Source organism: Microtus pennsylvanicus, chromosome 11 (assembly GCF_037038515.1).
Source record: "Microtus pennsylvanicus isolate mMicPen1 chromosome 11, mMicPen1.hap1, whole genome shotgun sequence".
Lineage (NCBI taxonomy): Eukaryota > Metazoa > Chordata > Mammalia > Rodentia > Cricetidae > Microtus > Microtus pennsylvanicus.
In genome coordinates, this window is record NC_134589.1 from 38,640,521 (window position 1) to 38,653,086 (window position 12,566).

Sequence of the window (12,566 nt, forward strand, 5' to 3'; positions counted from 1 at the left end):
CACTTGGTCTCTCACCCAGTCAGTGTGTGACCTACTCTCCTCATTCTTTTTAACTTGGGTATGTTTATTTTTTTTCTTTAAATATTTATTTATTTATTATGTATACAATATTCTGTCTGTGTGTATGCCTGCAGGCCAGAGAGGGCACCAGACCTCATTACAGATGGTTGTGAGCTACCATGTGGTTGCTGGGAATTGAACTCAGGACCTTTGGAAGAGCAGGCAGTGCTCTTAACCTCTGAGCCATCTCTCCAGCCCTTAACTTGGGTTTATGTAAGATTAATTTATCAATGAGACATTAGCTACAGGCACAACTCGGCTCACATTAGAAATTTTGGAATGTTCTTTGTTCTTTTTTGTTTTTGTTTTGTTTTTTTGTTTCAAGACAACCTTGGTTGTCCTGGAACTCACTCTGTTGATCAGGCTGACCTTGAACTCAGAGAGATCTGCCTGACTCCCAGGTGCTTGGATTGAAGGCTTGTGCCACTACCTCCTGGCTTTACTTTGTTCTTTAAAAAAAAAAATATATATATTTTTTTCCCCCCTGGATCACCCAGGATCTTTGAGTCTGAATAATTGTACCAGTTTTCCTTTTGGCCCTCAAAGCAGCATCCAGGCGATAGCTCACCGCCAAGGCTCCAGTCCTTTGTAATGAAGTATTTAGTGTGGGAGTGGAAAGGAATTGCCGAGCTTAACTGTCCTAACAACACCGGCATGTGTATGCGTAGAGGCGCTGGAAGCTAGTGTGGAGAGAGGCAGACATTTAGTCCTTACCAACACCTTGCCTGATACTGTTTATGCCTAGCTGTCATGTGTTTGGGGGTACGGGTGTGTGGGAAGGTGTGTGAGAGAAAGAGAAGGGTCTCATGTAACTCAGGTCTTGAACTCTGCTTGATTCCCGTCTACCTTCCACCCTGCAAATGCTGGGGTTGCAGGCTTGGGCTACCACAGCTGACTGCCCTCTGCTCTTCATGGAAAGTGGGGAACAGTCCGAGTAAGATTTCTCCATGCAGATTGCCACCTCTCTGGTCAGCCTATGAGTATAGAGATATTTATTCCTTGTAGTCTGGAGCCCAGAGACCACATTCAAGCGCACACACTCGGTATGACAGTCAGGATTTAAGGACAGTTTGATTGATGCCAAAATCAATTTTAAATATAGCATATTTGGGAGCAACCCTCTTTCCCCTAAAAAACTGTTTTGTCTTCTCTAATTTTAATCCCTCAGATAAAATTCTCAGCTAGGGAATCTGTTATCCATTACCCACACCCAAAAGACTGCCTTGGAGGGTGGGTATGTCTCTCAGGATTTAAAGGGATGGGAAATGAGTCCCCACCTTGTGAAGTCTTTCTTGTTTATGTCTGGCCCATGCGTCACTTCAGCAGGGTTTTTATGGAGCCTTAGGTTCTAAAGTTCCACCATATTCTTGTTTCCTCTGTGACTTAGGGGTTCTGAGTTCTTTATTGTGAAATAAACATCTCAGAAATGATCTCAGAATCAGAGAGAACATGCTCCATTGCTGCACACCGGCACGTGAGGCCAGCTGGTAATATGGTTCAGTCTGCAGGTTTCTTGCTTACGACTGCAACAGTCATTTAGTTGCTGTTCCTTGTGTCACCAGCATCTTAAATCTTCCTACATCAGGATTAGATGCCCCCAGCAGGTTTGCAGGAGAGTTCCAGTCGCAGCCCTGAGATTTTAACAGCTTCAAGGAGTTCAAGTTTCTTGCCTGCCCAACTTATTTTTAAAAGCAAGCCACTGTCTTCCAAGTTGAGAGATGATTTTAAATTTCAGGTGAGTTCTTAAGAAATGGGGATTCTTTATCATGCGGGTGATGTTATCAACCGGCTGTGTGCCAACGCTGCCCCTCGCAGGACACCGGGTGGCCGGGAAGAAAAGCGGAGCCACTGAAATGCACGGGTCATTGCCATTTTAGAATTGTATCCCAGTTTAATAATGTCTGTAATGTGCTGTCCATCGAATGTTTTCACCGTTGAATAGGTACTTCGTGGATGTTACTTTTCATCCCCTACAGTTACCTACCTCTGGGAAGTGTAGAGACTTAAAAATTAAACTAGGGGCTCAGGAGACAGCTCAGTTGGCATAGTGCTTACTTGAGATCACGAGGACCGGCACTTAGGTCCTCAGCATCATGTAAAGGCCAGGTGCAGTTGTGTGCATCTGTAATCCCAGCACCGGAGAAGCATACACAGGTGGAGCTCTAGAGCTCACTGGCCGGCCATCAGAGTGATGAGCTCCAGGTTCAGTGAGAGAACTTGTCGAAAAAGTAAGGTGGAGAGTAATCAAGGATGACGCACGATGTTGACCTCTTGCCTTTATACACATTGGTACCCATGTGCGTATGCATCCACCGTATGATAAGTTCAGACAACACACACAAGCTTAAATTTGTTCCCACAGGATTTTTCTTTCTTAGTCATGTTGCCCCTGTAAACACTGAGAATGAGCTTTTTGGTCCTAGGGAGAATTGAGAACTTGCCGTGTCAGCTTTGCTGATAAAATTAGTAGAATTTGACCACAGTTTATTCATCCTACAATTTGGGTGTCTAGAGTCACATTATGAAAGCTGTGAATGAAAGCAGGGCACGTTGGGGCAGTGTGTTTAAATGGGGAGGATTCCAGAGACAGGGTCAGACTTGAGACTTGGGGGAACTGTCCAGGCAGAAGACACAGTGGAAACCAGAGGAGGGAGAGGGCAGGAAGGGATGACTGCTACCAGGGTAGGGGAGGTGCTGATGGGAATCTTCACTTCTCTGTGTCCTGGAGCTGCAGTGTGCCTGGCCTCTGAGAACCAGCGGGGTGCTCTGGAGGTCAGAGGAGCCTGTGGTATGGAACTCTGGAGGCTGGGGAGGGCCACGGTGTCTAGGAATGCTGCGAGGTTGAGGAGATGCTTCAGTGACTTAGGAGAGCTTATGTGGAGCACCGGGTCAGGGACTTGGAGAAGCTTGACGAGTACATAGAGGTTAAGGAACTGTAGCAAAGCATTGAGAGGCATTTTGATGCAGAGAAAATGAGCTTTACAGGGGTGGGAGTCAAAATGGTTTCTTTTTGGTTATTACAAATTGTATGTATTTTACTAGGTGCTTAAAATATCCCGTTAAGGTGGTATGGTGGCACATGTTTTTAATCCTAGCACTCGAGAGGCAGAGGCAAGCGGATCTCTATGAGTTAAGTTATCTCAAAACCAAACAAATCCCTAGTAAAACTGTGGCCCATGCGGCACATGGCTTTAATCACCACGTTTAGCCGGGTAGAGACAGGAAGATTGCTACAAGTTCAAGGCTAGCTAATTAATTCTTATCTATGTCATATCTATGTCATATCTTTGTAATCTCGTAGGAAACTTGGAGGTTGGAGAGATGGTTCAGTGGTTAAGAGCTCTTGCTGCTCTTAAAGGAAACCATGGTTCCATTCCCAGCACCTATGTCTGGCTGCTCTTAACTGCCTGTAATTCCTGTTCTAAGGAATCTGATGCCCTCTTCTGGCCTCTGTGGGCATTGCACTCTTGTACACATACAAACAAAAATAGGCAAATACACTAACATAAGAAATTTAAAAAGGCCGGGCGATGGTGGCGCACGCCTTTAATCCCAGCACTCGGGAGGCAGAGGCAGGTGGATCTCTGTGAGTTCGAGACCAGCCTGGTCTACAAGAGCTAGTTCCAGGACAGGCTCCAAAGCCACAGAGAAACCCTGTCTCAAAAAACCAAAAAAAAAAAAAAAAAAAAAAAAAAAGAAATTTAAAAAGAAACAATATTAGCAGAAATTTCTGTGCCTCCTTCCACCTATCCTTTCCAAGCACAGCCACTATTCTTGATTTTCCCCCCAATTGATTGGTTATGTCTTTCTGTGTTGCTCAGGCAGGCCTTAAATTCATAGGCTCAAGTGATTTAACTGCCTTAGTCTCCCAAGTAGGTGGAGCTTCGGGATATGCCATCTTGCCAGGATGCACTGTCCTAATTGCCACACTAGAATGACTTAGCTCCTTTTAAATGTGATCATTTAGTATATATACATACATTTTCCCTGTTTCTTTTAGTCAGCATTAGGTCTATATAAGATTTGTCTGTATTGCTGTGTATATATCTCAGAGTTGCATAAAAAGAGTTTACTTCTCCATTTTGCTCTTGGCATGCATTTGGGCTGTGTCTAGCTTGGGGCCCCAGTATGCCTCCAAGGATATTCTTGAATGTTTTCTTTAGATGAATGCATTTCTTTTGGTGAGTATATTATACCTGGAAACAGAATTGCAAAGTCACAGAATTAAATATGTGTTTTTGTGTATATCACACACATCTCTCACATGTATGTACACATTGTCTCTCCCCTGTCATTACTGATGCACACTTGGTACCATGTGGGTTCCCCTTGTCCTGGCAATGTTAGAATCCTAGTTGCTCTCCAGCCGTACCTAGACTTGTTAGGATCTCTTCCGTTTTAGCTGTGCCTCTGGGTACTTGGCCTGTAATTTGTATTTGTTTTGTGATAAGGATAAGTTTGTAGCACCCAGGGGATCTTGGAGCATGCTTGTACATAAACAAAAAAAGTTCTAATGGAGTCAGAACCCAGAGTGGGGTAACTTCAGGGTAGACTGACTTCTGTATAGAGCCTTGGCTTTGTTACCCACTTTCTGTGGCTTTCAGCAACTTATTTCTCTTGGTTTTCTTACCTGAAAAGTGACCAGCTCACACTCCTTGTTAGAATTGCATGAGCTAGGGATGCTGGGTGAAGCTTGTAGCTCGGGGTCTGACAGAAAAAGCAGCATTTGTTTGGTCTGTGACTGTTCTGTCCCTCTCACATACATAATTACTTATCAATTACTTCAGAGAACCTTGACTAAGCCATATTGATAGGCCTTCCACAGCATTTCCCTCCAGAGCCTTTGCAATTGTACTTTAATTGCTTTTTAAGGATAATATACAAGATGAAACTCGGCCCATTCTGTATTAACGATCCATAACACCGGATGCTTTGCTTTATGCACTTAGAGCATGGATGCTGTCGACCATTCCAGGAATACATTAGTGGCCATAGGTGTGCCACCCCTGGATAAATGAGATGATTCAGCCCTTTGATAATTTGCTGTGTCACAAGGCACTTCTGAGGCTCGAGGGCACTTCAGCCGGGTGTTTTTAAGGGATCTGTAAGGTTGTATGCAATGGGTTCACTGTGAATGTGTTAGCTCCTGTATGTAGCCCTTTGCTTCTGTGGAGCTCTTGTTGCAGAGCCACTCTGCCACACAGAGGGTTAATTAATCAGGACAGATTGCATGCAAATCTTGGGGGCATTACTGCTTTAGTAATGAGGTGGCTAGTGAGGTGGGTTTTGAATCTCATTGGAAATCTGTTCCCTTTCTGTCTCCACTCCTTTTGAAGCCAAGCCCACAACAGCCAGTGATACACTTTAAATTATTTGCCTTGGGCAGCTGTACAAAGTGGAGGAATGTTTTTAAATTACTTAGGAATCTAGATTTTTTTTTTTTGAGAAACTATTATCTTCTCTCTTGCCTCTAGGACTGTACCAAACCCACCTGGAATAGGCAATTTATTTTACCTTATCATTAACACCACAATTTTCCTGTTCAGCATCAGAAGTACCAGCGTATTCCATGAAGTTGCAAAACCCACAGGCTCACTTGCCACATCTGCCTGTCCTGAAGGGTTCTTTGGGGGACAGTACAGTTTCTTGTTCACGCTCCACCTTTCTGTCCCTCATACATGGTGGAATGGCTTCAGTCAAGCACAGCAAAAGTGCAGTTGGTGAGGATTAAACCCCAGAATTCATCTTCTCAGAATGGGGGAGGGAACTGAGGAGTTTTTGCCTTGTCTTCTTTTTAAGATCTAGGAAGGGGTTTGCAGGACAGAAACTGGCTTCCCAAAGTGTCCTCTTTACCCCGTCCCATAGCTGGTTTCCCGGTTTGTCATTTAGCAACATCATCTGATGCCTGTGTGTCTGTTTAGGGCTGAGAGACCAGAAGAGCCTTCCGAGAGAAGAGCGTTTTGTTTGCTCGGTGGCGTTGTCAGCATGATAACCTCTTGCCCTGGGGACTGGGAACATAGTTGTTAGTTAGAGCTTGCCAGCTTGATAGGAGAGTACTTTTAACTGACCACAGTAGCAGATGTTTCTTTTCTGATATTTAAATATCTTGGTGAACAAGCGCCATGTCCACTGAGTGCTTGGACCTGGTCTGTTAGACTGAGCAGGCCTAAGGGGTCTGACACCGTTGCTCTTGTCACGTGCTGCCTCCGTTCCACAGTTCTCCTTCCCTGAGTTTACATAGCCAGATGAGCACCGGCTGGTGGGGCCACAACGTGACAAGAGTCAGGTCTTCTCACAGGGCCATCTGCTTCTTCTCAGAGCAGCCAAGGCTTGAGTAGGCTGTTCTTCCAAGATAGAAGAATGAGACAGTGCTGAGCAGTGGCTATGGGTAGCCATGGTGTCCTTCTGGGCCCTAAGCTCTTCTGGATGAGGGCCTTGCTTCTGCAGTCCCAGTGCCTCAGCATAGTGACTGCTTCCTCTCATTAAGCTGGCGGAGTACTGTAGCAGGCTTTCTTTTGGGCCACCAACCAGCTCCCAAATAAAGACGTGGAGACTATTAGTTATGAATGCTTGGCTTTATTTTATATTTGTCCCACTAGCTCTTATAACTTAATTTACCTGTTTCTCTTCATCTAGATTTTGCCTTGGGACTTTTCTTTCATTCTTTATGTCTTACTTTGCCTGCTCCTTCCATGCCTGGCTTGCTGTTTGCTGGCTGGCCTCTGCGTCTCTTTTTTTCCCTTGTTCTTTCCTCTTTCATTCTCTCAAGCCTAGATTCTTCCTCCTTATTCTCTCTGCCTGCCAGCCCCGCCTATCCCTCTCCTGCCTAGCTATTCGCCATCCAGCTTTTTATTAAACCAATCAGGTACCTTAGGCAACACACCTTTACATAATTAAACAAATGTAATACATCTTTGCCTAGTTAAAGTAATATTCCGCAACATGAACAGATGTAATGCATCTTTACATAGCTAAAGTAATATTCCACTGGAGTTCAGCGTGCAGCCTTTCTTTACCTACATGACAGCCCATACCTGTTTGTTTGTTTTTCAGAATCCTTACCTCTTTGTCACGATGAGGATGAGCCTAAGCATGCTAAATACTCTACCTTGATGAATCCCTAGAAAACATTTTAATAACCAACTCTGTCCTGCGCTTTTTATTTTATTCCTTCACTTTTCTGTTAATGCTACTGGCTTCTCTTGTTTCCATCTGCCTTCATCTCCATTCCACAGTGGTGAAAGAGATGAGTTTCCCCTGCCCAGGAGTGAGTTAGCTCCTTACTGATCACAATCCCTTGTCCTCCTAGCCCTTGTTCCCCCAACTGATGGCTTCCCTTCTCTGCAGTCTGTGTGTCTGCACTTACCCTAGTGATCCTAGGTCCTCTTCAGTGGCTGCCTTCTCTTTCTCTTCCAGTCGGTGTTGAGTTTCTTATTCTCTTCCTGTGGTCACCAGTCAGCTGCTTTCCTTCTAAACTGCTCTAGCAGAATACACTCACACTTTGTTAAAACAAAAGCCCTTGGGCTTTTTTTTTTTCTTCCCCGGGACAGGGTTTCTTTGTAGTTTTGGAACTTACTCTATAGACCAGGTTGGCCTCAACCTCAAAGAGGTCCGCCTGCTTCTGCTGGGATTAAAGGCGTGCACCACCGCCACCTGGCTGGCCTTGGAAATTTTGAAGTCCCTCCTGTGTTCCATTCCCTGTCTTATTGGACAGCACTGTTCATTTCTTTGAAGCAACACTCTTGCGGTTCTCCCGCCTGTGGCACCCTCTGCCCTTCTCTGGTTGGTTTTCCTCTGCGTGCGTTTCTGAGAGCATTCAGTCGGTCTCTTGTCCCACTGTGGCCCAGTGTAGTTCCAGTGTCAGGTGTTCTTGAATCCTTAAATCAGCCTAGATGTGCACACCTGGACATGCATGTCCCACAGTGGTGAAACTCAGTTTTTCTCATCTTAACTCACACCTACACACACTCTCTCCTGAGGATGTCATCTTAGTGAGTAAGCCCCTTTAGTTATCCTTAGATTTACCTTGCACCCTCTTTCTACCCCTTTTCAGTTAATTGGCACATCTTGCTAATTCTGTCCGAGATTTGCCAGCCCCTTTTCTCATTCCTATGGACTCTACTTCTGAAGCAGTGTGTTTTCCTAACCTACCCCTTGCTGGTCTGTTACTACCACAAGTGCACCCAAATAAATAAGGTAGTCACATTAGAGTCCTGGAATACAAGTTTTTCCCATGGTTCCTGGTTAACTGTGTCCCTTTACCTCATCTACCCCTAGCCCATATAAGCATTTTGTAATTTCTCTCTCCTATGATACATATCATTTTTATTTTTCCTAGAAAATGCCTCTGTTCCTGGCTTTCTGGTTAATTCTCTCTGCTGTCATATCTAGGTATGGTCCCTCATTAGTGAACTCTTGTCGCACCTCTGCCGTCTTTGTATTAGCTCTACTCCCCAACCCTGCCACACTCTGTACCAACCTCCATAGAGTTCTAGCAACTCTGGTAGACCATTAACTCCCTGAGGATGGTTACTGAGCACTGGGAAAGAACAAAGGGATTGGCATTAGTAAAGGTTTTTTTTTTTTTGTGTGTGTGTGTGTGTGTGTGTGTGTGTGTGTGTGTGTGTAAGAATGAGGAGATTTTTGATGAGTTTAACGAGGTAGCTCTGGCTAACCTGAGACTATGTAAACCAGGCTGGCTTTGAACTCACAGAGATCTGCTTCTCTCTGCCTCCTGAGTGTTAGGATTAAAAGGCGTGTACTACATGTCTGGCTGAGGAGAGCTTTTAACAGAAGTTACTGAGTCATCCATGGCCTTGCCCCCAGCAGACAGGCCCAGAGAGCCACATGGTAACTGGTGAAACCTCTGCTTTCCCCGAGGAAATTGTAGTTAAAGGCATTTTTACAGTGCAGGTAGAAGCCGCTAGTATTTGTTGAGTGTTGTATTTTCCTGTAATGTGTCAGAGGACAAATATGAAGTGTAGAAAGGGTGTGACCTGTTAGAGGTGGACAGCATGGCCCTCAGGCAGCAGAGCAGGGCGGAATGTGTACCCTGTCTGTACACACTCAGACATAGCAACATGTGATTTAAAGAATTGTGGAACTCCCTTTTAGAGAAATGCTACTCATGGCCTGTCAACAAAGAACTGGGCTTTCACGCTGGGTGTGATGGTGCACTTGACTAGTGGATGCCGGAAGATTAGGAGTTTCAGGACATCTTAGCCTATGTAGTTTAAGGACAGTCTAGGCTGCTTGAGACCTTACCTTTAAACAAAACCCACAAAAACTCATTTATTTTAACTTATGATGCATGTGTGACATGTTCTTTATCACTATGTCATGTGTACTATGAATTTGCAGTAAGGCATAATTTGATCTCTCTTCCTTGGTAACTTAGAGGTTCAGATAATCGATAGAGATGGGAACAAATGGTTTTGATGTGTGCAAGACGTCTTGAGTCTTGATTATTCAGCAGCCCTTACTAAGCTACCTGTGTGACAACCTGAGTACTGTCACATCCCCTTTTCTCATGGAGTCAGGTCAGGGAGTCAGGTGTTAGTCCAGCATACTTACAGAGGAAAATGACCTATGTCACAAGTGTGTCAGAGGCCATGTTAGAAAACTTAAAAAGCTTGAAAGAAGTCAAGTGTTGTTTCCCTACTACCCGGCAGCTCAGACCTGAAATAATCACACAGAAACTATATTATTTAAAACACTGCTTGGCCCATTAGCTCTAGCTTCTTATTGGCTAACACTTATATTTTAATTTAACCCATTTCTAGTAATCTGTGTATCGCCACACAACTGTGGCTTACCAGGTAAAGTTCCCAGTGTCTGTCTCCGGAGGGGCTACATGGCTTCTCTCTGACTCTGCCTTCCTTCTCCCAGCATTCAGTTTAGTTTTCCCCACCTAGCTAAGTTCTGCCCTGCTATAGGTCCAAAGCAGTTTCTTTATCCATTAATGGTAATCACAGCATACAGAAGGGACTCCCACATCAGTCAAGTCTAAACTTGTACTCTTGGGGCTTGGAGCATTCCCTTCCCTGCTTGTACCCTGTTCTGTTCTTCCATATAATGACCAGCGTTGGACTGATTTGCCTCTTAGTTCCTTCCAATTTGCTGTCTTTGAACTATGAAAATGCCGTTGTTAAAAAGAGACAATGCAGGAAGTATCCTCGTGTGTGTGTGTGTGTGTGTGTGTGTGTGTGTGTGTGTTATTGAATAACAACACTAGATGACTCATCTGTCATCTCTGAGCCAAGAGCTCAGCTCAGAATGTCCACAGCTGACTTCTTACTCTGCTGTCTGCTGCACTCTTGTCTCCCAGCAGTGCTTGGGGTTAGTAGATCTCACTGTCATCAGGTCATTCTGATGTTTGAGAGGCTGGATCCTTTTTGTTTTCTGTGAACTTAAAAAAACATTCTCTTTTGTCCTCAATACCTAAATTTGGTATGTGTGATGGGAATAAATGTAACATTCCTTATTAAAGAATCCACCATTGTTGCTTGCCCAGTGCTGCTAGGATCCAGTATAGACAATAGGAAATAGTCCCTGCTTTAGATGAGCTAAAGTTTGAGAGAAGAAAATAAATGGTCAGTGTAGCAAACTGTTAGAAGTGCTTCCATGGGGCAGCTTACAACCTCCTGGAGCTCCAGCTCCAAGGTTTCTGATAACCCTCTTCTGGCCTCTGCAGTTGTGGCTCTCACAGAGACACATACACACAAATAAGAACAGTGCACCCATAGAGGTTTGGATGAGCAGGACTGTGGAGTAAGAGTCTTTGTATAGGCTGGTGGGAAGGGAAAGTCAGGATGGCCTGATGTAAGGAGAAGACCTTGGATTTAGAGTCAGAAGACCTGGATTCTTACAGTCTCTAATGTTACCTGTACACTTCTTTGAGCTTGTTTGGTTTATATGCTATTTTTTGAGAGAGGACCTTTCTGTATTGTCTAGGCTCACGTTATCCCTCCTCATCTGTCTCAACTAGGTAGGTGGCTGGAGCTGCAGATAGATATATGTCACTGCATCTGGCTTGCCCATTTATAGTGCACACACTCTGGTCAGTGTGTGTGACAGAGTTCTGTCTGAGCCTCAGGGCAAGGTGATGCCCTTGAACAAAGTAGGTGTTAAACTAGTTGTAATTGTAAGGTAAGGTGAACTTTAGGGCTGGAGAGCTGGCTCTGAGATTAAGAGCACTGGCTGCTCTCTAGAAGTCCTGAGTTCAATTCCCAGCACATTAATGACGGATTGCTTATTACAGATGACTTATAACCATCCATGATGAACTCTGGTGCCCTCTCCTGGTGTGCAGGTATAAATGTACATAATTGATAAATCTTTTTTTTTTAAAAAAAAGAATGAATTTTAATGAAGTGAGATTTCAGATTAAAGAAGTCCTAACTTCTTTACCTTACAAAGCCTTATACCAGCCTGGCAGCGCACTTTGCTCGGGTGGTACACTAACTGTGGTGGTAGAAGAGGTGGCAAGCCTCCATGGCCCCTGAAGCTGTGACCTCATACTCAGCAGGTGTGGAGATGTGTCCTGCCTTACCTGTGCCTGCAGGGATAAAACTTCAGTAATGGTCCATCCTCACTCTTACCTCTTCCTCTCCTATACCAGATTTTACCATGTGGGCATCCTGCTGCAACTGGTTCTGCTTGGATGGACAGCCTGAAGAGGCCCCACCACCACAGGGAGCCAGGGCCCAAGCCTATTCCAACCCTGGATACAGCTCCTTCCCCTCCCCCATGGGTTCGGAACCAAGCTGCAAATCCTGTGGGGTCCACTTTGCAAGCACAACCCGAAAGGTAAGTGTCATTGCGCTGTGACCTCAGCACCTCAGGCCAGCCACCTAGCTCCCCCCTGTGTGATGCTGGGGTCCCATGCCTGTCGTACTCATAGAATGTACAAGTGAAGGCAAAGCATCTCAGCATAGACTTGGAGCAGCCGCCCCCACACAGCCAGCAGCTTCAGTGCTCACCATTTATATATACCTCTGCCCCAGCTGTGAAGTGCCCTGTTCTAGTGCTGGGAATAAAATGAGGCTAAGTGTGCCCAGCACCGTGTTGGAAACAGGGCAGGTGTTGATTCTGTTAGCTGTTGCATACAAGGCCTGACTGCAGATTAACCTTGTCCTCATTATCAAAAGCCTTTCAGAGCTTCCTGAGAGACAAGGAAACCCTAGCAGAGGGACCGGAGCCCACTCACTGGCATAGACACCATGTGCAATAGGCTGCACTGGGGTATGGCTGTTCCTTTACTGTGCCCTCAGACAGTACATGTCCTGTAGAACGAGAGGTTGGTAGCCTGCAATGGCTAGGAGGGTTTGAGGATGAGATGGTGACAGTGGGAAACCAGGGGAAATAACCCTTTTGTCCTTTCTACTGTATGAGAGGAACTGTTGAAGTTTTAGGCTAGGAGGGTGAAATACACCTGGTGTGGTGAGTTCGAGGTCACCTGAGCTATGTAATGAAACCCTGTTTCAAGCAACAACAAAAATTTTGAC

The 12,566-nt window shown here is 45.0% G+C and overlaps 1 protein-coding gene across 7 annotated transcripts in view; it reads left to right on the forward strand.

The window, feature by feature from the left end:
• Window positions 1-12,566, forward strand: part of Rffl (ring finger and FYVE like domain containing E3 ubiquitin protein ligase) — a 65,581-nt gene that overhangs the window by 37,169 nt on the left and 15,846 nt on the right. For all 7 annotated transcript variants that reach the window (XM_075991384.1, XM_075991387.1, XM_075991381.1 and 4 more), the window contains exon 2: window positions 11,681-11,868. In XM_075991384.1, coding sequence (XP_075847499.1) covers window positions 11,689-11,868 — 180 coding nt within the window. In that variant the 5' untranslated portion in view covers window positions 11,681-11,688. The remainder of the gene's footprint in view (window positions 1-11,680; window positions 11,869-12,566) is intronic.